This window comes from Oncorhynchus nerka, linkage group LG19, assembly GCF_034236695.1.
Source record: "Oncorhynchus nerka isolate Pitt River linkage group LG19, Oner_Uvic_2.0, whole genome shotgun sequence".
NCBI lineage: Eukaryota > Metazoa > Chordata > Actinopteri > Salmoniformes > Salmonidae > Oncorhynchus > Oncorhynchus nerka.
In genome coordinates, this window is record NC_088414.1 from 5,503,563 (window position 1) to 5,528,539 (window position 24,977).

At 48.6% G+C, this 24,977-nt stretch overlaps 2 protein-coding genes across 2 annotated transcripts; both read left to right on the forward strand.

The window, feature by feature from the left end:
* Positions 1–2,206: 2,206 nt before the first annotated feature.
* On the forward strand, positions 2,207–8,337 carry LOC115125719 (adenosine receptor A2b-like). Its single transcript, XM_029655260.2, has 2 exons — positions 2,207–2,773; positions 7,257–8,337. The coding sequence occupies exons 1-2, from the start codon at positions 2,442–2,444 to the stop codon at positions 8,224–8,226; spliced, it is 1,302 nt and encodes a 433-aa protein (XP_029511120.2). The 5' UTR covers positions 2,207–2,441; the 3' UTR covers positions 8,227–8,337.
* A 6,080-nt stretch (positions 8,338–14,417) lies between these two features.
* On the forward strand, positions 14,418–24,689 carry LOC115125725 (small nuclear ribonucleoprotein Sm D3-like). Its single transcript, XM_029655274.2, has 4 exons — positions 14,418–14,635; positions 23,804–23,942; positions 24,056–24,248; positions 24,446–24,689. Exons 1-4 carry the CDS (start codon positions 14,433–14,435, stop codon positions 24,511–24,513), a joined length of 603 nt encoding a protein of 200 aa, XP_029511134.2. The 5' UTR covers positions 14,418–14,432; the 3' UTR covers positions 24,514–24,689.
* Positions 24,690–24,977: the final 288 nt, after the last annotated feature.

Below are 24,977 nucleotides of genomic sequence, written 5' to 3' on the forward strand. Positions count from 1 at the left end.
AGGGGCACATGGGGTTGCAGGGTGAGGGAGGGGGCGAGGTGTAACAAACGGCCCCTTTGACCCTTTGGGCCAGGATTAAAGAGCATTCACTCTGATTAAAGGCACGCTTTTTTTAATGTTCGCTCTGCCACGTTCTCAGACATGGCTGCCAACACAGAGTTCAATGGGTTCCAGGGGAACGAGCTAATCTTTGCCTAAACTTTATAGCCAAGAGGGTTCCCAAGAGGGTTGATAGCCAAGAAGATATTCAAGAGGGTAGCCAACAGGGCCTGATAGCAACGAGCTACTTACTATAAACAGAAGGGAGGAACAGACCCCTGCATATTATCAGTAAGGGAACAGCAGTGTTTTCACATTAGAAATGCTTCCTCTCACACCGCGTCATAGTTTCCCTCTGTCTACTGTTCTGTCATCATGCTGAACATTCAAGTGGTTAATATCCATTTAAACAGATATAAATGGTCTTTTCAAAACGCTTCTTTTGAAATATTGTACAATTTTCCTGACCTCAAGGTTTGTATAAAGGTTTGTATAAAGGCTGATACACAGTAATAATTGGCACTGTCCTGTGGAACTCATTAAACTCAATAGACTAGCCCACATTTAAATCTCTCCTTGTTTAGGGGTTTGTACTGGCAACCGGAAGGAAAGGGGGGATTCCTCGTCAGTTGTACAACTGAACGCGTTCAACTGAAATGTGTCTTCTGCATTTAACCCAACCCCTCTGAATCTGAGAGGTGCAGGGGGCTGCCTTCATCGACATAGTGAACAGTGGGCTAAATCAAATGAAATGTATTTATATAGCCGTTCGTACATCAGCTGATATCTCAAAGTGCTGTACAGAAACTCAGCCTAAAACCCCAAACAGCAAGCAATACAGGTGCCCATTGCTCAGGGGCAGAATGACAGATTTTTACCTTGGGGATTCAAACCAGCAACCTTTCAGTTACTGGCCCAACACTTCCACCTGCCAGGCTACCAAATGATTTAGAATAACCTGATTTACTATAGTAAATACTTTGGAGAAGACGACCACACCTTGAATAGAACAAGCACAGCCATGTTAATGATTACTATAGAAACTAGCTGTGTCGCTATAATTCATACAGATATGCTCTTGGGCATAAATCTTGGAGAATAGAAAATAAAGTGTGACAGGGTCTAATGATGTGTGAGCTTTTTGGGGAGGGAAGCTGTTCTAAAATACAAAAATCTGTATTTTGGAAAACAGAGCTGCTGGCTTTGGAAGACAGATTGCTGTTGTGGCCTGGGGTGTGTGGGTTAACCTGTTTGTACAGGGACTTGTAATGAGATTGTTCTCTCTCTCTCTCTCTCTCTCTCACACTCTCTCCTCTCTCTCTTTCTGTCTCCTTAGGACACGGATCTTCATGTGACAGTGGGTTGGCCACGGCAACACCCCGCCCACTCCTAGTGTCCAGCCACTGAGGAGGTTGCTGAAGTTAGCAACAGAAAGCACGATTGGACAGAAGAAGTGGAAGAAGAAGAGAACCAAATAACCTTCTGTAGAGTGACAATACATTAGAGTGAATCTCAACTCACTTCTTCATTTGCTCTGTGGTTGGCAGTGGCACCATTTCCTGGGTGTCGGGTGTATAAACAGGAAGTGGTTAGTGGTGGTGGGTCCTGCTAATCACTGAAAGGACAGTCCCTGGCAGCACTGCAATAGCACCTCACCTGTGTGTGTGTGTGTGCGCGTGTGAGTGTGAGTGTGAGGCTTGCTGTTGGAGGGAGAGTGTGAGGCTTGCTGTTGGAGGGGGAGTGTGAGGCTTGCTGTTGGAGGGGAGTGTGAGGCTTGCTGTTGGAGGGGGAGTGTGAGGCTTGCTGTTGGAGGGGAGTGTGAGGCTTGCTGTTGGAGGGGAGTGTGAGGCTTGCTGTTGGAGGGGAGTGTGAGGCTTGCTGTTGGAGGGGAGTGTGAGGCTTGCTGTTGGAGAGGGAGTGTGAGGCTTGCTGTTGGAGGGGGAGTGTGAGGCTTGCTGTTGGAGGGAGAGTGTGAGGCTTGCTGTTGGAGGGGAGTGTGAGGCTTGCTGTTGGAGGGGAGTGTGAGGCTTGCTGTTGGAGGGGAGTGTGAGGCTTGCTGTTGGAGGGGAGTGTGAGGCTTGCTGTTGGAGGGGGAGTGTGAGGCTTGCTGTTGGAGGGGAGTGTGAGGCTTGCTGTTGGAGGGGAGTGTGAGGCTTGCTGTTGGAGGGGGAGTGTGAGGCTTGCTGTTGGAGGGGGAGTGTGAGGCTTGCTGTTGGAGGGGGAGTGTGAGGCTTGCTGTTGGAGGGAGAGTGTGAGGCTTGCTGTTGGAGGGGGAGTGTGAGGCTTGCTGTTGGAGGGGGAGTGTCTGCACGTGTAGCGATGCGTGTAGAGACGGAGAAGCCCCTTCCCTGCTACCTGACTCAGACTCTGGCTGTGACCTTCAACGTGACCCCAGCCCCACCATGCTGAACAATGCCTCCCTTGTCTACATCGCCCTGGAGCTGGTCATAGCCTTTCTGGCCGTGACCGGTAACATGCTGGTCTGCTGGGCCGTGTGCCTCAACAGCACCTTGCAGAGCATCACCAACTACTTCGTGGTGTCCCTGGCAGTGGCAGATATCGCTGTGGGCTTGCTGGCCATCCCCTTCGCCATCACCATCAGCACGGGCTTCTGTGCCAACTTCCACGGCTGCCTGTTCATCGCCTGCTTCGTACTGGTGCTCACCCAGAGCTCCATCTTCAGCCTGCTAGCCATCGCTGTGGACCGCTACATTGCCATCAAGAGCCCCCTCAGGTGATTTTAGCAGGGGAGGAGAGGGAGGGGATTGGAGGGAGGGGGACTGGGCTGAGGATGGTGGTGACAGTCTGTTCCTGGTCTTTTTCTAGAAAGCAACAATGAAACATAAACAGGTTTCATTCATGTTTAATACGTTGTTTTATATGCAGCTCCTCTGACCTGTTAGATCTGTGATCTAAGTGACGCACAACAAAATGCATTTGTGTATCAAAACACATTGAATTACAGTGAGGTTATTGGATTAGGGTTCATCTCCCCAGCGCAAGGCAGACAGAGATAAATGTCTCCACAGGCTTCATTGGGTTAGTGTCCGTGTGCTGTTGGAAGGACTGAGAGGACTAAAGGCTTTGATCGTTACCCTCCTGGTAAATCAACACCAAGGGAGAGCGGTGAGGGGGCCCAGGCACCATATCGATAGAGAGGCAGGCCCAGGCACCGTATCGATAGAGAGGCAGGCCCAGGCACCGTATCGATATCAAATCAAATCAAATTTATTTATATAGCCCTTCGTACATCAGCTGATATCTCAAAGTGCTGTACAGAAACCCAGCCTAAAACCCCAAACAGCAAGCAATGCAGGTGTAGAAGCACGGTGGCTAGGAAAAACTCCCTAGAAAGGCCAAAACCTAGGAAGAAACCTAGAGAGGAACCAGGCTATGTGGGGTGGCCAGTCCTCTTCTGGCTGTGCCGGGTGGAGATTATAACAGAACATGGCCAAGATGTTCAAATGTTCATAAATGACCAGCATGGTCGAATAATAATAAGGCAGAACAGTTGAAACTGGAGCAGCAGCACAGTCAGCTGGAAGTTGAAACTGGAGCAGCAGCATGGCCAGGTGGACTGGGGACAGCAAGGAGTCATCATGTCAGGTAGTCCTGGGGCATGGTCCTAGGGCTCAGGTCAGTTGAAACTGGAACAGCAGCATGGCCAGGTGGACTGGGGACAGCAAGGAGTCATCATGTCATGTAGTCCTGGGGCATGGTCCTAGGGCTCAGGTCCTCCGAGAGAGAGAAAGCAAGAGAGAAGGAGAGAATTAGAGAACGCACACTTAGATTCACACAGGACACCGAATAGGACAGGATAAGTACTCCAGATATAACAAACTGACCCCAGCCCCCCGACACATAAACTACTGCAGCATAAATACTGGAGGCTGAGACAGGAGGGGTCAGGAGACACTGGCCCCATCCGAGGACACCCCCGGACAGGGCCAAACAGGAAGGATATAACCCCACCCAATTTGCCAAAGCACAGCCCCCACACCACTAGAGGGATATCTTCAACCACCAACTTACCATCCTGAGACAAGGCTGAGTATAACCCACAAAGATCTCCGCCACGGCACAACCCAAGGGGGGGGCGCCAACCCAGACAGGATGGCCACAACAGTGAATCAACCCACTCAGGTGATGCACCCCCTCCAGCGACTGCATGAGAGAGCCCCAGTAAGCCAGTACTCAGCCCCTGTAATAGGGTTAGAGGCAGAGAATCCCAGTGGAAAGAGGGGAACCGGCCAGGCAGAGACAGCAAGGGCGGTTCGTTGCTCCAGAGCCTTTCCGTTCACCTTCCCACTCCTGGGCCAGACTACACTCAATCATATGACCCATTGAAGAGATGAGTCTTCAGTAAAGACTTAAAGGTTGAGACCGAGTTTGCGTCTCTGACATGGGTAGGCAGACCGTTCCATAAAAATGGAGCTCTATAGGAGAAAGCCCTGCCTCAAGATGTTTGCTTAGAAATTCTAGGGACAATTAGGAGGCCTGCGTAGAGAGGCAGGCCCAGGCACCGTATCGATAGAGAGGCAGGCCCAGGCACCGTATCGATAGAGAGGCAGGCCCAGGCACCGTATCGATAGAGAGGCAGGCCCAGGCACCGTATCGATAGAGAGGCAGGCCCAGGCACCGTATCGATAGAGAGGCCAGTGTTCTCACCTTAAACAGCCCCGGATCACCTTAGCAGAAACGTGCATCAGCTCACGTAGCCTGTCTGTCGGACACAGAGCATTGTCATCCCTCTTCAATCAATAGTCAGTTTCCCCAAAGAATGTAGGGACGTGTTTTAATTAGTCTTGCCTTTAATAGCAAATGGAGATTGTTTATACATAACAATAACTGGAATAAACATGATTTTTGTGGATGTTCAGTAGGGTCAGATGAGTTAATAATTATGACAATTATTTGTTGTCTTTATTAGTTATGTCTAATGATGATTTTATAATGTATTGTACGTGGAATGTTCCATGTGCCTCTTCTATTCTATACTGGTCTGTGACTGTGTAGCAAATTAGGATCTGTCAGACTCAATCCTCAGCCTGAATTGTCTCCATTTGCGCTGCCGGAAAGAGCCTGTCAAGTGTGCTTCTGACACTCTTTGCTTTAGCGAGTGAGAGAGCGTTGTTATCTTTCTGTTTTCCAGTTCTTCATCAGGGTGTGATGACAGGTAGATAATGCTTATCTGCTCAACACCAGTCATTAGCAACATTAACTGCAACAAATTGCTTGCAATAAAAATCGAGATAGCTAGTTTATCAGGACGCTAATATAATGTTTGGTTAATAAGGCACTCAAGCATAAGTGACAAATATGTAACTTTGAACATTTGTTAAGGGTTATTTCCTGCCATTCTAATGTGAAACAGAACATTAAATAGATAAATGTCACCGTACACCATCATTTCCCTCTGTGGGCATATAATACTAAAAGAACGCAGACTATAGAGATTTTACGCCCATCCAGAACGGGACTGGCTAAAATAATGTGGGCCTGCCCACAATGCATAGATCAAAAGGGAATGTCAGCTCACTGTTTTACTCCTCTCAAACTTCATATTTTACTAAAGCTCTGGTGATTTAAGATGTATTTCCAAGCGGTCTCAGGAGCCAAACCCTTTATGGACAGTATTGACTACTTCGAGATTGGGTATTTGAACTAAATACAACGTACACATGCATCAAAGGCACATTAGTCTACTCTTGATCCATGCGAATATGGACAGTGTGCGTCATGGCTGGATAGGCTGTGTTTCCGCTCTCAAAATTAATGTCATAACCAACTGCGTTACCTCTGAAAAGAGTTTTTGTTTAGTCTTAAAAGTACCTACCATCGCTGCCTGAAATTCGAACTTTGGATCATGTTTTTAAGGACACACCTCAAATATTTCCAACCAGCCCATCTAAGCTGATATGACAGATCAATTCCCGAACCTGGCGTTAGGTCTGGAAAATGCCAGTGCGCCAGTTTTGACACGAATTTGCAAGCTAACGTACTTTTGACACGAGCGCCACCTTAACGAGCCGAAAATAGAACCCATAGAAAGTAACCTACCCAACCCTGTTTCCATCAGACTACAATCAAACAACTCAACCTGCAAACAACTTGGCAACAACCAAATAGTTCAACTTGCAAATCCCTTTTCTTTACTAGAGTGACATATTAAGACATTAATTATTCATACTACAAATGTGTGAGGAATCAAAGAACCTGTTTGGTCGCAATTTTGATTCTCCAGTGGGAAGGCATTGCTTTCATGGAAAAGTCCTAAAGCAGGTGTTTATTGCAAAAGGGCCCAGCCAGGATGTGTGTGTGTGTGTGTGTGTGTGTGTGTGTGTGTGTGTGTGTGGATATGATTGAGCTTCCATTGGAGCCGGAGCTTTGGTGCCAATGACCATAGATCCAAGGGGCTTAATAAACTTGCCGCCACCCTGGTCCACAGAGGTCTCAGTCAAAGAGGACTAAATCCCCACTGGACCCCCAAACCCACCCCCATAACCACAAACGACAGGGTCATGTGCCTGTGGTGCTGCCTTCTGACTTCCACCCTGGTGTACATTATGAACTCTGGTTTAGACCAATGGAAGAATACACACAGCGAAACTAATATAGATACATTGTTCATGACACTGATTTCCTGTCTAATGTCTGATGCAGAAACAAAGCAACGCCAAGTAGAGTTACATCAGACTATAGATACGCTTTTGTGCAATGATCCCTAAATCACAATACAGGTAGGAAATGCTTTCTTAAATCTACATGTAGTAGGTGAACTGATCTCACTGCTCCATCTCCTAGTATGGCATGACTGTCTCCCAAACAATGGACTCTCCCAAACAATGGACTCTCCCAAACTCTCCCAAACAATGGACTCTCCCAAACAATGGACTCTCCCAAACAATGGACTCTCCCAAACAAGGGACTCATTTTCCAAGAGCTTACTGCTATATATGCAAATACTAGTATGTTCTCGGGATAAAGGCGTTTTACCCTCTGAAGCCTGTCCCATACGTTCTCTAAGCCCTCTGATTACAGGAAGTAAAATTCATTGGTTGGGTCCAGGAAAAGTGAACTTGCTTTCTTATTGAGTGTTTACTGGGAGTGTCTGGACCTGAATAGAGGAGCCCTCTCATCCTGGGAGCATTTCTGTGTCATGTAACAATACAAAATGCCTATCTGAATTCCTCTTATGTTTTCACGTGATCCTCTAGGTATAACAGTCTTGTGACGTCCGGGAGGGCAAAGGGCATCATCGCAGTGTGCTGGGTTCTCTCTGTGGGCATCGGCCTCACGCCCATGCTGGGCTGGAACCGGGGTGTCAACAGCACCAACAGCAGCTCGTGCCCCGAAGGCATGACAGAGTGCCTGTTCGAGGGTGTGGTCACCCTGGAATACATGGTCTACTTCAACTTCTTCGGTTGTGTGCTGGTGCCCCTGCTGGCCATGCTGGTCATCTACGCCCGCATCTTCATGGCGGCGCGGCGCCAGCTGAGACTGATGGACCTGAAGCTGGCTCACATGCACGCCCCTGGGGCATGCTCATCGTCCACATCGTCCCGCTCCACCCTGCAGAAGGAGGTCCACGCAGCCAAGTCTCTGGCCATCATCGTGGGGCTATTCGCCCTCTGCTGGTTGCCCCTTCACATCATCAACTGCTTCAACCTGTTCTGCCAGGACTGTGGGCGCCCGCACGTCTGGGTGATGAACATCGCCATCATCCTGTCCCACGCCAACTCCGTGGTCAACCCCTTCATCTATGCATATCGCATCCGGGAGTTCCGCCACACCTTCCGCAGGATCCTGCGCAAGCACATCCTGGGGCACTGGGAGGGGCATGGAGCTGGGGGAGGGGGTGGCAGAAGGCTGGGTAGCAGCAGCAGTATCACGCGTGCCTCTACTCGCATCAGCATGGTGGACAGCTCGTGTGGCACCATGTGGAACAGTTATTCCCTGGAGCCCAGCCCCAAACCCAGCCCCACTCGGACCCCCATAGAGACCCATAGAGCTGGGAAAGAAGCTTACTTTGACTCCTGCCAATGGTCACCACCACAGTCAGACCTGCACCAATCAGCTCCATTGAAAACGGACACAACAAAGGCGATGCCCCGGTGTCTCCCAGGCAGCAGCAATGCATCATGGGATGTGCGGACCAAAGTGGGGTTGAGACTACAACCGTGTTGATGGAGGTGAGGGACAGTGGGAACATATCCTTTGTGCATGTCAGGCCTCTGTCCCCCTCTGTCCCCCACACTAACCAGCCTAACCACTCAGTAGAACTCACTGAGGTCTCATGACATAGTTATCTCCATGTCAGGCCTCTGTCCCCCTCTGTCCCCCTCTGTCCCCCACACTAACCAGCCTAACCACTCAGTAGAACTCACTGAGGTCTCATGACATAGTTATCTCCATGTCAGGCCTCTGTCCCCCCTGTCCCCCTGTCCCCCACACTAACCAGCCTAACCACTCAGTAGAACTCACTGAGGTCTCATGACATAGTTATCTCCATGTCAGTGTCCCCCTCTGTCCCCATGTCTCTGGTCCCCTCTGTCCCCTCTGTTCCTTCTGTCCCCTCTGTCCCCTCTGTCCCCCACACTAACCAGCCTAACCACTCAGTAGAACTCACTGAGGTCTCATGACATAGTTATCTCCACGTCAGGCCTCTGTCCCCCTCTGTCCCCCACACTAACCAGCCTAACCACTCAGTAGAACTCACTGAGGTCTCATGACATAGTTATCTCCATGTCAGGCCTCTGTCCCCCTCTGTCCCCTCTGTCCCCCTCTGTCCTTCTGTCCCCCTCTGTCCCCTCTATCCCCTCTGTCCCCCTCTGTTCCCTCCCCTCTGTCCCCCTCTGTCCCCTCTGTCCCCCTCTGTTCCTTCTGTCCCCCTCTGTCCCCTCTGTCCCCCTCTGTTCCCTGTTCTGTCCCCCTCTGTTCCTTCTGTCTGTCCCCTCTGTCCCCCACACTAACCAGCCTAACCACTCAGTAGAACTCACTGAGGTCTCATGACATAGTTATCTCCATGTCAGGCCTCTGTCCCCCTCTGTCCCCACTGTCCCCTCTGTCCCCTCTGTTCCTTCTGTCCCCCTCTGTCCCCTCTGTCCCCCTCTGTTCCTACTGTCCCCCTCTGTCCCCTCTGTCCCCCACACTAACCAGCCTAACCACTCAGTAGAACTCACTGAGGTCTCATGACATAGTTATCTCCATGGTGGACAAGTTACTGATACCTCAACCTACATCATCAACTGGGAGAAGTGAGGGACCAGGTCCCTTCACCTGTAAAATCAATTCTACCGAAATATTGGAAATGGTTGCACTGACTAGAAATAGCTTTTCTTTCTTTAGTGGGAGACTTCTTGAGCCTGAAAGGACAACAGCAAACTGGTATTAAATCATTGAGCTTTTTTCTTTCTTCAAATGATTGTATCTGTTGTTCTTGTTTACTTATCACATAGCTGTTGTTGATGGACACGTTTTGTACACGTTACCTCTGAGGCTCTTTCCTGTAGGCTAATAGTCTTTCACAATTGAAAATGTATGACGATATAAATGAATGGTCTGATCTACTGAGCACCTGTCATATGCTGACAGATTATGACCGAAACCATGTTGACCCTGGACACTGTCCAATACTGTATGACTCAATATTTGGTATTGCTGGCCAACCACTACTGAGTTAATGCAACTACTGTATGTCAGTGTGAGACGTTGGGAATGTATTCTCTCTCTTATGAAGTGCAGTATTCCTCCAATTGTGTCATGTTTTCAAATGCCGGTCCCTTGTGTGTTTCCATGTCAGTTTATTAAATGACCTAAATAAGCCATGTTGTCACTGCGTGTGGTTATTTAAGTGAGTCCTGTTGAGGAGAGTGCATTATACAGCAAGTCACATAACGCTAGAAAAGGGTTCCAAAAAGGGCTCTTCGCCTGTCCCAATAGAACTCTTTTTGGTTCCAGGTAGAACCCTTTTTGATTCCAGGTAGAACTCTTTTGGGTTCCATGTAGAGGGTTATCCTGTGGGGACAGCTGGTAGAACTCTTTTAGGTTCTAGATAGCACATTTTTTTCTAAGATTGTAGAAATCTAGTAGTTTCTATAGAAAGCTATGACACTGCATCTGATTGGACAGTAAATCGCAGCATCCTATGATTGCACACTCACCACTGAAGTGAAAACAAATTACATTACTCCCAAGGGGAAAATGTATTGTTCCATGTAGCCTCCATATATAGCCTCTGGAACAATGAGTCTTGCTCATCTTACAGCCAAATATACTCTACTGAACGTATGAGGATGTCAAATTGATAACCTGGTCAAAAGCACCAGTCACCCGATACAATTCTATTGAGTAACAAGATAATTGTAATCATTGTACTTCAGAGCCAGAATCCCCTACAAGCATTGCCAACAAGGCAAAACACACAGGATTTTATCTCACTGTTCAAATAAAAGTGGACACATCTTTAACCCCCCCCCACCCACACACACACACACACACGCACATACACACATACACACACACACACACGCTCACCAACTGGTGTGACTGTGTTTACTGAGTACTTGCTGACGCCAGTCACTGTGCCTAATGCAATGGAAATAAAATAAAGGTGCATTTGATGTCTTTTATTGTGCCATTACACCTTCCTTTTCCTCATTAAAAAGCTCCTCCACTGTGTGAAAGACCTACATTAAGCAGTGTTTGCTCCCCAACGCAATCGTGTGATGTGGAGGAAGAGTTCTCTCCATAAGTGCTCCCAGCTTAGTTTAAAAAAATATGCATTGCATTTATTGAGCATCTATCATAACATTATGCAGTGAATGAAAATGTAAGGGGGACATTAGCAAATGGCTCTTAAAAAGGCTTTGTGTTGTGTTACTACGATAAACACGAGATAAAGGAAATATGAAAATGAGCTCTATAACTTACAGGGATTTCGGTAACCATCATAAAATCCCTAATGAATCACTGTGGTATGTTTTTGCCTTCTGAATGACATAATCAATCATAGCTTGGTAAAAGATAGAAAAGATTCAGGCGGCGGCTTGGCGCCATGATGTCCTGCAAGAAAACAATGGCTCATTCAAGTGGGTTACGTTGACAGCGAGTCATGTAGTAAATGTAACACACAGACAGCCTGGCAATAGTATACAACATTTATCTGGTAGGTGCGTTCATAGATTATACACACAATTAGCCTACCTGATCATCACTGTGGTTATTGGTTTGTAAACATGCCATTACAAACCCTTACATGTGTCTCTGTAGCATTCTCGCCACACATACGGTCACATACTGCAAATAGGAAAGAGGGGACACTTACACAAGATATTGTCTGGCTGCTGATTTCACCAATAAGCCAATGATTGACCAATAAGCCAATGAACAAGGAACCTACCCCGATATACCCTCAGATTCATGTCTCTAGGTTATTGGCACAAACTAAATAAGTGTGCATTTAAGGTAACAGATGGATGGAGAGATGTGTAGATCAAGGTCCCTGGCAGGTTTATTTGATGCTTGAATTGGGTTTTGGTCTGAAGCTTATAGAGCAGGGCCGGTCCCATGCATAGGCGACATACAGTGCCTTCGGAAAGTATTCAGACTTCTTGGCTTTTTCCACATTAAATAGTACGTATTAAATCGTTTTTTTCCCGTCATCAATCTACACACAATTCCCCATAATGACAAAGGAAAAACCCTTTGTTATGAGACTCGAAATTTAACTCAAAGCAAAAACAGTTTTTTATAAAAAATAATAAAACATTCAGACCCTTTACTCAGTACTCTGTTGAAGCATCTTTGGCAGCGATTACAGCCTCAAGTTTTCTTGGGAATGATGCTACAAACTTGGCACATCTGTATTTTGGGAGTTTCTCACATTCTTTTCAGCAGATCCTCTCAAGCTCTGTCAGGCTGGATGGGGAGCGTTGCTGCACGGCTATTTTCAGGTCTCTCCAGAGAGGTTCGATCAGGTTCAAGTCTGGGCTCTGGCTGGGCCACTCAAGGACATTCAGAGACTTGTCCCGAAGCCACTCCTGTGTTGTCTTGGCTGTGTGCTTAGGGTCGTTGTCCTGTTGGAAGGTGAACCTTCGCCCCAGTCTGAGGTCATGGAGCAGGTTTTCATCAAGGATCTCTGTACTTTGCTCTGTTCACCTTTCCCTTTATCTTGACTAGTCTCCCAGTCCCTGCCGCTGACAAACACCCCACAGTATGTTGCTGCCACCACCCTGCTTCACCGTAGAGATGGTGCCAGGTTTCCTACAGAATGCTTGGCATTCAGGCCAAAGAGTTCAATCTTGGTTTCATCAGACCAGAGAATCTTGTTTCAATCAATTGAATGTACCACAGGTGGACCAATCAAGTTGTAGAAACATCTCAAGGATGATCAAAGGAAACAGGATGCACCTGAGCTCAATTTCGAGTGTCATAGCAAAGGGTCTGAATACTTATGTAAATAAGGTATTTCAGTTTTTGGTTTTTAATACATTTGCAAAAATGTATAAAAACCTGTTTTTGCTTTGTCATTATGGGGTATTGTGTGTAGATCGATGAGGAAATTGTTTTATTTAATCTATTTTAGAAAAAGGCTGTAATGTAAGAAAATTTGGAAAAAGTCAAGGTGTCTGAAAACTTTCCGAAGGTCAGTAAAGCTGCCACTTTTTAAACATTTTTATTTAACCGTTATTTAACTAGGCAAGTCAGTTAAGAACTTGTTTTATTTACAATGACGGCCAACCGGGAAACAGTGGGTTATATAAATAAACTAGAAACTAGAAACTAGAAACCAATGTCTCTTTAAAAAAATAAATCACCTGGAACAGCACCATCTAGTGGCCAGAACCTGGTTATATCAGAATGTAGGATGGGACATGAATCTAACAACTTCAATGACTAATTTCTCTGAGCAGTGGAAAAAAACCCATCAAAACAAATCACTGATTAAACATTACATACAGTAGGATGAAGAAACAATACTCAGAGCCGCAGCGCCATACTACTTGTCAGACATAGAGAACTGAAACTAGTTCTAAAAGTAGCACTCACAAGCCAAAAGTGGTCTACGGAAACGTCTAACTACATCACATATGTGCAGATATATATATGCACCACATCATTGCTCTCTAGCTCTGTTCTGTCCAATGAGTCATTGGGCCCACCCGGCAACCTCATTGGATAACGCTGGGCAGGCCTCTTTCTAGCTGTCACTCAAATGCGAAGGGCTGAAGCTCATTGGCTAGAACTCGAATTGCTAGGGGGCTGGCCCATGTGTTGGGAAATGTAGTAAAATTGCACAGCACAGCTTCAAGAAAACAGTTGCTTTCAAACTAGGGATTTCGTGGTTAATTGAGGTAAAATTGTAATTCTGCTCATAGATTATGCATGTGTGAACTACACATTGACACATCCAGCCCAAATACTTTCTTAGTTGCCAAATTAACGGAGCATGTCTTTAAATAAATTTGAGCAGTTACATTTACTATAATATTATATTATATTTAAAAGCAAATACTTTTAGATTTTTACTCAAGTAGCATTTTACTGAGTGTCTTATAACAATTGGGTACTTTTTCCACCACTAGATTCATCAGCGGTGTACATTCCCGTAGTACACCAATACTGGGAAAAGGCAGGAGCATTGAGAGGGTGCATTGCTTAGAATAAATTACAGTTGCCTATATTACTTCATCCAGTGGCAGCCAGGGTCATGGCAATATTTATCACACCAGCTGTGAAACTGACCAAACATGCACTGAGGCGCTTTGAAGGAAGCACGAAACAAACGTTGTAGCTGTCATTGTCAATTAGACTGAGAAACAAGGGAAATTAGCAAAAGTGGAAGTCGAGTTAAGTATCAAAAGTAAAAGTATAAATAATTTAAAATGTCTTATATTAAGCAAACCAGACACCCTGATTTTCTAGTTTTTTTATTTACTGATAGCAAGGTGCATGCTCCAACACTAAGATATTATTTACAAACAAAGCATGTGCTTAGTGAGTCTGCCAGATCAGAGAGAGCAGGGATGATTAGGGATGTTCTCTTGATAAGTGTGTGAGACTATTTTCCTGTCCTGCAAAGCATTCAAAATGTAAGATGTACTTTCAGGTGTCAGGAAAAATGATTTAGGAATGTAGGGAAGTAAAAGTAATCAAAATATAACAGTTAAGTAAAGTTCAGATACCCCAAAAAACTGCTTAAGTAGTACTTTCAAGTATTTTTACTTAAGAACTTTACACCACTGGTTGAATCATAGCAGATCCGAGTGAAAATGAAAAAAATAGATTTCACATTGTACGTATATTTAATTTGTTTAAACACGTTAATCTAAACACGTTTAAAAAATGGTTTTGTTTTACAGTAGGGCCATCTGTATTGAAAGATATGCGGTATGTCGAGAAAGACAACAAGTCTCATGAGGCATCACTTCATGTTTGAACCGGAAGCACTTTTTTCTTCTTCCTTTCTCAAGTTGCATAGTCGGAAAACGCACAAAGTATTCTCGCTGCTCGTTCATTCATTCGTCGCACGTTGGGTAAGCTTGAAATACAGAATACGGAACTCAAGAAAGAACAACTTCGTTCCCGTTGAAAGGTAAACAAAATACAAATGTTGAATATTTGCAGTAGTTAATGTAGGTAGTTAGTTACCTGTTGTGTTAGTTGCTAGATTACTTTTACTATCAGCGAGGCTGACACACCCACCCTTGCCAGCATGCTGGACCCACATATTAGTGTTTTTTTTTTAAACTAGGCAAGTCAGTTAAAAAGAACACATTCTTATTTGACAATGACCTCCTACCCCGGCTAAATACTCCACTAACTCGGACGAGGCTTGGCTAATTGTGCACCGCCCTATGGGACTCCGATCACGGCCGGTTGTGATACAGCCCGGGATCGAACCAGGGACTGTAGTGATTCTTCTAGCACTGAGACGCAGTGCCTTAGACAGCTGCGCCACTCGGGAGCCTACAAGTAACTACGTTTGACTGTTATTAAAGTCCTATTTCTATTTACCTGGCTCTGAAATTAACTATCAACATTGTTACTGAAAATCCCTTCTATTTTCAGTAGAATTGAAAAGGTGTGTTACTTTGTTTACAATGTAGGCCAAAACAAAAGGCCATGCTCAGATTCAGTGTTGTAATAGTCACATGTGCAGGTGTGATTTCAGGGTACAGTGAAAATTGTAGGCTTTGAGCTCCAACATGTAGGACTAAATAACTAGGCCTATGGGAAATTGAATACCATTGCCGCAGTAATTGTAAGCCAGGCCAGGTGCCAATACAATTGCAAAGAACTGCCACAGGTAGCAGGAAACCAGGAAGGAACCACTCAAGAGGGAGTACATCCTCTGGTTTGCCAATTACAAGTTCAGTGCATCTCATTTTAACAATAGTCCAAGTCTGAATCAGGCAAGGCATGCCATTGCTAACAGTGGACACAGATCTTGGACTGGGTCTGCAAGGTGAGTGCATGAACTGAAGACCACACATCGCAGGGGTCGGTTTTCCAGATAAAAAAAACAGAGGGACTGGCTCAACACAACCAGGGGTAAGGAGAAGGACTCTGGCTCAGCACAACCAGGGGTAAGGAGAAGGACTCTGGCTCAACACAACCAGGGGTAAGGAGAAGGACTCTGGCTCAGCACAACCAGGGGTAAGGAGAAGGACTCTGGCTCAACACAACCAGGGGTAAGGAGAAGGACTCTGGCTCAGCACAACCAGGGGTAAGGAGAAGGACTCTGGCTCAACACAACCAGGGGTAAGGAGAAGGACTCTGGCTCAACACAACCAGGGGTAAGGAGAAGGACTCTGGCTCAGCACAACCAGGGGTAAGGAGAAGGACTCTGGCTCAACACAACCAGGGGTAAGGAGAAGGACTCTGGCTCAACACAACCAGGGGTAAGGAGAAGGACTCTGGCTCAGCACAACCAGGGGTAAGGAGAAGGACTGGCTCAGCACAACCAGGGGTAAGGAGAAGGACTCTGGCTCAGCACAACCAGGGGTAAGGAGAAGGACTCTGGCTCAGCACAACCAGGGGTAAGGAGAAGGACTCTGGCTCAGCACAACCAGGGGTAAGGAGAAGGACTCTGGCTCAGCACAACCAGGGGTAAGGAGAAGGACTCTGGCTCAGCACAACCAGGGGTAAGGAGAAGGACTCTGGCTCAACACAACCAGGGGTAAGGAGAAGGACTCTGGCTCAACACAACCAGGGGTAAGGAGAAGGACTCTGGCTCAACACAACCAGGGGTAAGGAGAAGGACTCTGGCTCAACACAACCAGGGGTAAGGAGAAGGACTCTGGCTCAACACAACCAGGGGTAAGGAGAAGGACTCTGGCTCAGCACAACCAGGGGTAAGGAGAAGGACTGGCTCAGCACAACCAGGGGTAAGGAGAATGACTCTGGCTCAGCACAACCAGGGGTAAGGAGAAGGACTCTGGCTCAACACAACCAGGGGTAAGGAGAAGGACTCTGGCTCAACACAACCAGGGGTAAGGAGAAGGACTCTGGCTCAACACAACCAGGGGTAAGGAGAAGGACTCTGGCTCAACACAACCAGGGGTAAGGAGAAGGACTCTGGCTCAACACAACCAGGGGTAAGGAGAAGGACTCTGGCTCAACACAACCAGGGGTAAGGAGAAGGACTCTGGCTCAACACAACCAGGGTAGGAGGAGGGGAAGGACTCTGGCTCAGCACAACCAGGGGTAAGGAGAAGGACTCTGGCTCAGCACAACCAGGGGTAAGGAGAAGGACTCTGGCTCAGCACAACCAGGGGTAAGGAGAAGGACTCTGGCTCAACACAACCAGGGGTAAGGAGAAGGACTCTGGCTCAGCACAACCAGGGGTAAGGAGAAGGACTCTGGCTCAACACAACCAGGGGTAAGGAGAAGGACTCTGGCTCAACACAACCAGGGGTAAGGAGAAGGACTCTGGCTCAACACAACCAGGGGTAAGGAGAAGGACTCTGGCTCAACACAACCAGGGGTAAGGAGAAGGACTCTGGCTCAGCACAACCAGGGGTAAGGAGAAGGACTCTGGCTCAGCACAACCAGGGCACAACCAGGGTAAGGAGAAGGACTCTGGCTCAACACAACCAGGGGTAAGGAGAAGGACTCTGGCTCAGCACAACCAGGGGTAAGGAGAAGGACTCTGGCTCAGCACAACCAGGGGTAAGGAGAAGGACTCTGGCTCAGCACAACCAGGGGTAAGGAGAAGGACTCTGGCTCAGCACAACCAGGGGTAAGGAGAAGGACTCTGGCTCAGCACAACCAGGGGTAAGGAGAAGGACTCTGGCTCAGCACAACCAGGGGTAAGGAGAAGGACTCTGGCTCAGCACAACCAGGGGTAAGGAGAAGGACTCTGGCTCAACACAACCAGGGGTAAGGAGAAGGACTGGCTCAACACAACCAGGGGTAAGGAGAAGGACTGGCTCAACACAACCAGGGGTAAGGAGAAGGACTCTGGCTCAACACAACCAGGGGTAAGGAGAAGGACTCTGGCTCAGCACAACCAGGGGTAAGGAGAAGGACTGGCTCAGCACAACCAGGGGTAAGGAGAAGGACTCTGGCTCAGCACAACCAGGGGTAAGGAGAAGGACTATGGCTCAACACAACCAGGGGCAAGGAGAAGGACTCTGGCTCAGCACAACCAGGGGTAAGGAGAAGGACTCTGGCTCAACACAACCAGGGGTAAGGAGAAGGACTCTGGCTCAGCACAACCAGGGGTAAGGAGAAGGACTCTGGCTCAGCACAACCAGGGGTAAGGAGAAGGACTCTGGCTCAACACAACCAGGGGTAAGGAGAAGGACTCTGGCTCAGCACAACCAGGGGTAAGGAGAAGGACTCTGGCTCAGCACAACCAGGGGTAAGGAGAAGGACTCTGGCTCAGCACAACCAGGGGTAAGGAGAAGGACTCTGGCTCAACACAACCAGGGGTAAGGAGAAGGACTCTGGCTCAACACAACCAGGGGTAAGGAGAAGGACTCTGGCTCAACACAACCAGGGGTAAGGAGAAGGACTCTGGCTCAACACAACCAGGGGTAAGGAGAAGGACTCTGGCTCAACACAACCAGGGGTAAGGCAGAGCAGTAGGTGAGGCAGGGCAAACCGAAGGACTGGCTCAACACAACCAGGGGTAAGGCAGAGCAGTAGGTGAGGCAGACTCTGGCAAAGCAGTAGGTGAGGCAGGGAAGGACTGGCTCAACACAACCAGGGGTAAGGCAGAGCAGTAGGTGAGGCAGGGCAAACCGAAGGACTGGCTCAACACAACCAGGGGTAAGGCAGAGCAGTAGGTGAGGCAGGGCAAACCGAAGGACTCTGGCTCAACACAACCAGGGGTAAGGCAGAGCAGTAGGTGAGGCAGGGCAAACCGAAGGACTCTGGCTCAACACAACCAGGGGTAAGGCAGAGCAGTAGGTGAGGCAGGGCAAACCGAAGGACTGGCTCAACACAACCAGGGGTAAGGCAGAGCAGTAGGTGAGGCAGGGCAGTAGGTGAGGCAGGGCAAACCGAAGGACTCTGGCTCAGCACAACCAGGGGTAAGGCAGAGCAGTAGGTGAGGCAGGGCAAACCGAAGGACTCTGGCTCAACACAACCAGGGGTAAGGCAGAGCAGTAGGTGAGGCAGGGCAAACCGAAGGACTCTGGCTCAACACAACCAGGGGTAAGGCAGAGCAGTAGGTGAGGCAGGTCAAACCGAAGGACTCTGGCTCAGCACAACCAGGGGTAAGGCAGAGCAGTAGGTGAGGCAGGGCAAACCGAAGGACTCTGGCTCAACACAACCAGGGGTAAGGCAGAGCAGTAGGTGAGGCAGGGCAAACCGAAGGACTCTGGTTCAACACAACCAGGGGTCAGCACAAAGGCAGAGCAGTAGGTGAGGCAGGGCAAACCGAAGGACTCTGGCTCAACACAACCAGGGGTAAGGCAGAGCAGTAGGTGAGGCAGGGCAAACCGAAGGACTCTGGCTCAACACAACCAGGGGTAAGGCAGAGCAGTAGGTGAGGCAGGGCAAACCGAAGGACTCTGGCTCAACACAACCAGGGGTAAGGCAGAGCAGTAGGTGAGGCAGGGCAAACCGAAGGACTCTGGCTCAACACAACCAGGGGTAAGGCGAAGGACTCTGGCTCAGCACAACCAGGGGTAAGGCGAAGGACTCTGGCTCAGCACAACCAGGGGTAAGGCAGAGCAGTAGGTGAGGCAGGGCAAACCGAAGGACTGGCTCAGCACAACCAGGGGTAAGGCAGAGCAGTAGGTGAGGCAGGGCAAACCGAAGTACTCTGGCTCAACACAACCAGGGGTAAGGCGAAGGACTCTGGCTCAGCACAACCAGGGGTAAGGCAGAGCAGTAGGTGAGGCAGGGCAAACCGAAGGACTCTGGCTCAACACAACCAGGGGTAAGGCAGAGCAGTAGGTGAGGCAGGGCAAACCGAAGGACTCTGGCTCAACACAACCAGGGGTAAGGCAGAGCAGTAGGTGAGGCAGGGCAAACCGAAGGACTCTGGCTCAACACAACCAGGGGTAAGGCAGAGCAGTAGGTGAGGCAGGGCAAACCGAAGGACTCTGGCTCAACACAACCAGGGGTAAGGCGAAGGACTCTGGCTCAGCACAACCAGGGGTAAGGCGAAGGACTCTGGCTCAGCACAACCAGGGGTAAGGCAGAGCAGTAGGTGAGGCAGGGCAAACCGAAGGACTGGCTCAGCACAACCAGGGGTAAGGCAGAGCAGTAGGTGAGGCAGGGCAAACCGAAGTACTCTGGCTCAACACAACCAGGGGTAAGGCGAAGGACTCTGGCTCAGCACAACCAGGGGTAAGGCGAAGGACTCTGGCTCAGCACAACCAGGGGTAAGGCGAAGGACTCTGGCTCAGCACAACCAGGGGTAAGGCGAAGGACTCTGGCTCAGCACAACCAGGGCTAAGGCGAAGGACTCTGGCTCAGCACAACCAGGGGTAAGGCAGAGCAGTAGGTGAGGCAGGGCAAACCGAAGGACTGGCTCAGCACAACCAGGGGTAAGGCAGAGCAGTAGGTGAGGCAGGGCAAACCGAAGGACTCTGGCTCAACACAACCAGGGGTAAGGAAGAACAGTAGGTGAGGCAGGGCAAACCGAAGGACTCTGGCTCAACACAACCAGGGGTAAGGCGACGGACTCTGGCTCAGCACAACCAGGGTTAAGGCAGAGCAGTAGGTGAGGCAGGGCAAACCGAAGGACTCTGGCTCAACACAACCAGGGGTAAGGCGAAGGACTCTGGCTCAGCACAACCAGGGGTAAGGCAGAGCAGTAGGTGAGGCAGGGCAAACCGAAGGACTGGCTCAGCACAACCAGGGGTAAGGCAGAGCAGTAGGTGAGGCAGGGCAAACCGAAGGACTGGCTCAGCACAACCAGGGGTAAGGCAGAGCAGTAGGTGAGGCAGGGCAAACCGAAGGACTCTGGCTCAACACAACCAGGGGTAAGGCAGAGCAGTAGGTGAGGCAGGGCAAACCGAAGGACTCTGGCTCAACACAACCAGGGGTAAGGCAGAGCAGTAGGTGAGGCAGGGCAAACCGAAGGACTCTGGCTCAACACAACCAGGGGTAAGGCGAAGGACTCTGGCTCAGCACAACCAGGGGTAAGGCGAAGGACTCTGGCTCAGCACAACCAGGGGTAAGGCAGAGCAGTAGGTGAGGCAGGGCAAACCGAAGGACTGGCTCAGCACAACCAGGGGTAAGGCAGAGCAGTAGGTGAGGCAGGGCAAACCGAAGGACTCTGGCTCAACACAACCAGGGGTAAGGCGAAGGACTCTGGCTCAGCACAACCAGGGGTAAGGCGAAGGACTCTGGCTCAGCACAACCAGGGGTAAGGCGAAGGACTCTGGCTCAGCACAACCAGGGCTAAGGCGAAGGACTCTGGCTCAGCACAACCAGGGGTAAGGCAGAGCAGTAGGTGAGGCAGGGCAAACCGAAAGACTGGCTCAGCACAACCAGGGGTAAGGCAGAGCAGTAGGTGAGGCAGGGCAAACCGAAGGACTCTGGCTCAACACAACCAGGGGTAAGGAAGAACAGTAGGTGAGGCAGGGCAAACCGAAGGACTCTGGCTCAACACAACCAGGGGTAAGGCGACGGACTCTGGCTCAGCACAACCAGGGGTAAGGCAGAGCAGTAGGTGAGGCAGGGCAAACCGAAGGACTCTGGCTCAACACAACCAGGGGTAAGGCGAAGGACTCTGGCTCAGCACAACCAGGGGTAAGGCAGAGCAGTAGGTGAGGCAGGGCAAACCGAAGGACTGGCTCAGCACAACCAGGGGTAAGGCAGAGCAGTAGGTGAGGCAGGGCAAACCGAAGGACTGGCTCAGCACAACCAGGGGTAAGGCAGAGCAGTAGGTGAGGCAGGGCAAACCGAAGGACTCTGGCTCAGCACAACCAGGGGTAAGGCAGAGCAGTAGGTGAGGCAGGGCAAACCGAAGGACTGGCTCAGCACAACCAGGGGTAAGGCAGAGCAGTAGGTGAGGCAGGGCAAACCGAAGGACTCTGGCTCAGCACAACCAGGGGTAAGGCAGAGCAGTAGGTGAGGCAGGGCAAACCGAAGGACTCTGGCTCAGCACAACCAGGGGTAAGGCGAAGGACTCTGGCTCAGCACAACCAGGGGTAAGGCGAAGGACTCTGGCTCAGCACAACCAGGGGTAAGGAGAAGGACTCTGGCTCAGCACAACCAGGGGTAAGGAGAAGGACTCTGGCTCAACACAACCAGGGGCAAGGAGAAGGACTCTGGCTCAGCACAACCAGGGGTAAGGAGAAGGACTCTGGCTCAACACAACCAGGGGTAAGGAGAAGGACTCTGGCTCAGCACAACCAGGGGTAAGGAGAAGGACTCTGGCTCAGCACAACCAGGGGTAAGGCGAAGGACTCTGGCTCAGCACAACCAGGGGTAAGGCGAAGGACTCTGGCTCAGCACAACCAGGGGTAAGGCGAAGGACTCTGGCTCAGCACAACCAGGGGTAAGGAGAAGGACTCTGGCTCAACACAACCAGGGGTAAGGAGAAGGACTCTGGCTCAGCACAACCAGGGGTAAGGCGAAGGACTCTGGCTCAGCACAACCAGGGGTAAGGAGAAGGACTCTGGCTCAGCACAACCAGGGGTAAGGCGAAGGACTCTGGCTCAGCACAACCAGGGGTAAGGAGAAGGACTCTGGCTCAGCACAACCAGGGGTAAGGAGAAGGACTCTGGCTCAGCACAACCAGGGGTAAGGAGAAGGACTCTGGCTCAGCACAACCAGGGGTAAGGAGAAGGACTCTGGCTCAGCACAACCAGGGGTAAGGAGAAGGACTCTGGCTCAGCACAACCAGGGGTAAGGAGAAGGACTCTGGCTCAGCACAACCAGGGGTAAGGAGAAGGACTCTGGCTCAGCACAACCAGGGGTAAGGCAGAGCAGATCAAGCACTTTATATACAGTTGAAGTCGGAAGTTTACACACTTAGGTTGGAGTCATTAAAACTAGTTATTCAACCACTCCATAAATTTCTTGTTAACAAACTATAGTTTTGGCAAGTCGGTTGGGACATCTACTTTGTTCATGACACAAGTCATTTTTTCAACAATTGTTTACAGATTATTTCACTTATAATTCACTGTATCTCAATTCCAGTAGGTCAGAAGTTTACATACACTAAGTTGACTGTGCCTTTAAACAGCTTGGAAAATTCCAGAAAATGATATAATGGCTTTAGAAGCTTCTCAGAAAAAAAAACAATAGTACGCAAGTATAAACACCATGGGACCACGCAGCCGTCATACCGCTCAGGAAGGAGACTCGTTCTGTCTCCTAGAGATGAATGTACTTTGGTGCGAGAAGTGCAAATCAATCCCAGAACAACAGCAAAGGACCTTGTGAAGATGGTGGAGGAAACGGGTACAAAAGTATCTATATCCACAGTAAAACGAGTCCTATATCAACATAACCTGAAAGGCCACTCAGCAAGGAAGAAGCCACTGCTCCAAAACCGCCATTAAAAAAAGAGACTACGGTTTGCAACTGCACATGGGGTCAAAGATGGTACTTTTTGAAGAAATGTCCTCTGGTCTGATGAAACAAAAATAGAACTGTTTGGCCATAATGACCATCGTTATGTTTGGAGGAAAAAGGGGGAGGCTTGCATGCTGAAGAACACCATCCCAACCGTGAAGCACGGGGGTGGCAGCATCATGTTGTGGGGGTGCTTTGCTGTAGGAGGGTCTGGTGCACTTCACAAAATAGAACATTTGTGGGCAGAACTGAAAAAGCGTATGTGAGCAAGGAGGCTGACAAACCTGCCTCAGTTACACCAGCTCTGTCAGGAGGAATGGGCCAAAATTCGCCCAACTTATTGTGGGAAGCTTGTGGAAGGCTACCCAAAACGTTTGACCCAAGTTAAACAATTTGAAGGCAATGCTACAGAATACTAATTGAGTGAATGTAAACTTCTGACACACTGGGAATGTGATGAAAGAAATAAAAGTTTAAATAAATAATTATCTTTACAATTGTTCTGACATTTCACATTCTTAAAATAAAGTGGTGATCCTAGCTGACCTAAGACAGGGAATTTTTACTGTCAGGAATTGTGAAACTGAGTTTAAATGTTTTTGGCTAGGGTGTATGTAAACTTCCGTCTTCAACTGTATTATATGTGTATGGTAGGCTAATCTGATCCTTTCCATTTTACTCAAACCAAATGCTTATACCTTTTGTATTGTGATGGGTGCCAATTGATTTCTGCAGACAATGAGTCTATACCTTGTCTCTGTTTCTACAGGACCCTTGCAAATATGTCCATTGGCGTGCCCATCAAAGTTCTGCATGAAGCAGAGGGCCACATTGTGACCTGTGAGACCAACACTGGTGAAGTGTACAGGGGCAAGCTCATTGAGGCTGAGGACAACATGAACTGCCAGGTAGGTCTTCTGATTGCCTTTAGCGTTCAGACAAATGATCTTGTTTTAGGGGATATTTGTGAGCTCATCTCTATAGGAGGGTTGTGATGTAAGTGTATATCGCTTCCTTTCAGATGTCCAATATCACTGTGACTCATCGGGATGGCCGTGTAGCCCAATTGGAGCAGGTCTATATTCGGGGCAGCAAGATTCGCTTCCTGATCCTACCGGACATGTTAAAAAACGCCCCTATGTTAAAGAGCATGAAAAACAAGAACCAGGGCTCTGGAGCAGGAAGGGGAAAGGCGGCCATTCTTAAAGCTCAGGGTGAGTGCTGCTTCTACATGCACCTATGCATGCATTCTTAAAGCTCAGGGTGAGGGCTGCTGCTGCTTCTACATGCACCGATGGCGAATGAGGCAATTGCTAATTTGCGCTCAACTAAGGATTAAAAAAAAATGTTTTAAATGCAACCAGCTGCTAACTTCTGTGCATATTTGACTAATTGTATCTTTTTTCTGCAGTGGCTGCAAGAGGACGGGGTCGTGGTGGAGGGATGGGAAGAGGAACTATTTTCCCGAAAAGGCGGTAGTATCGGCGTTGGTTAGTTTAAAACGATCGCATTGTACAGTTTCTTTGTATCTTTAGAGATTTTGGTACTCTACTTGATCTAATTATTTTGCGAGCCTTTTAATTTTTTTTCAAGACCTGCTTTTTGACATTGTACTTTTTTCTTTTTTAAATAAATTGTTTTCCTGTCAATTTGAATTGCCTTTGGTCTCGTTCTAATTCTTATCGTGTGCTTTGTAAACAGTGAAATGCTTATTTACTGGTCCTTTCCAATAATGCTGAGAAATTTTGAATGAATAGAAAAATAATAGCACGAGGACTAAATACACAAGGAGTAACTTGACTATACATGGGGTACCAGTACTGAGTTGCTGTGCAGGGGTACAAGGTAATTAAGGTAGATATCTACATATAGGTAGGGATGAGTAACGAGGCAACAGGATTGCTAATAAACAGTAGCAGCTGTGACTGGTCAATTCAGATAGT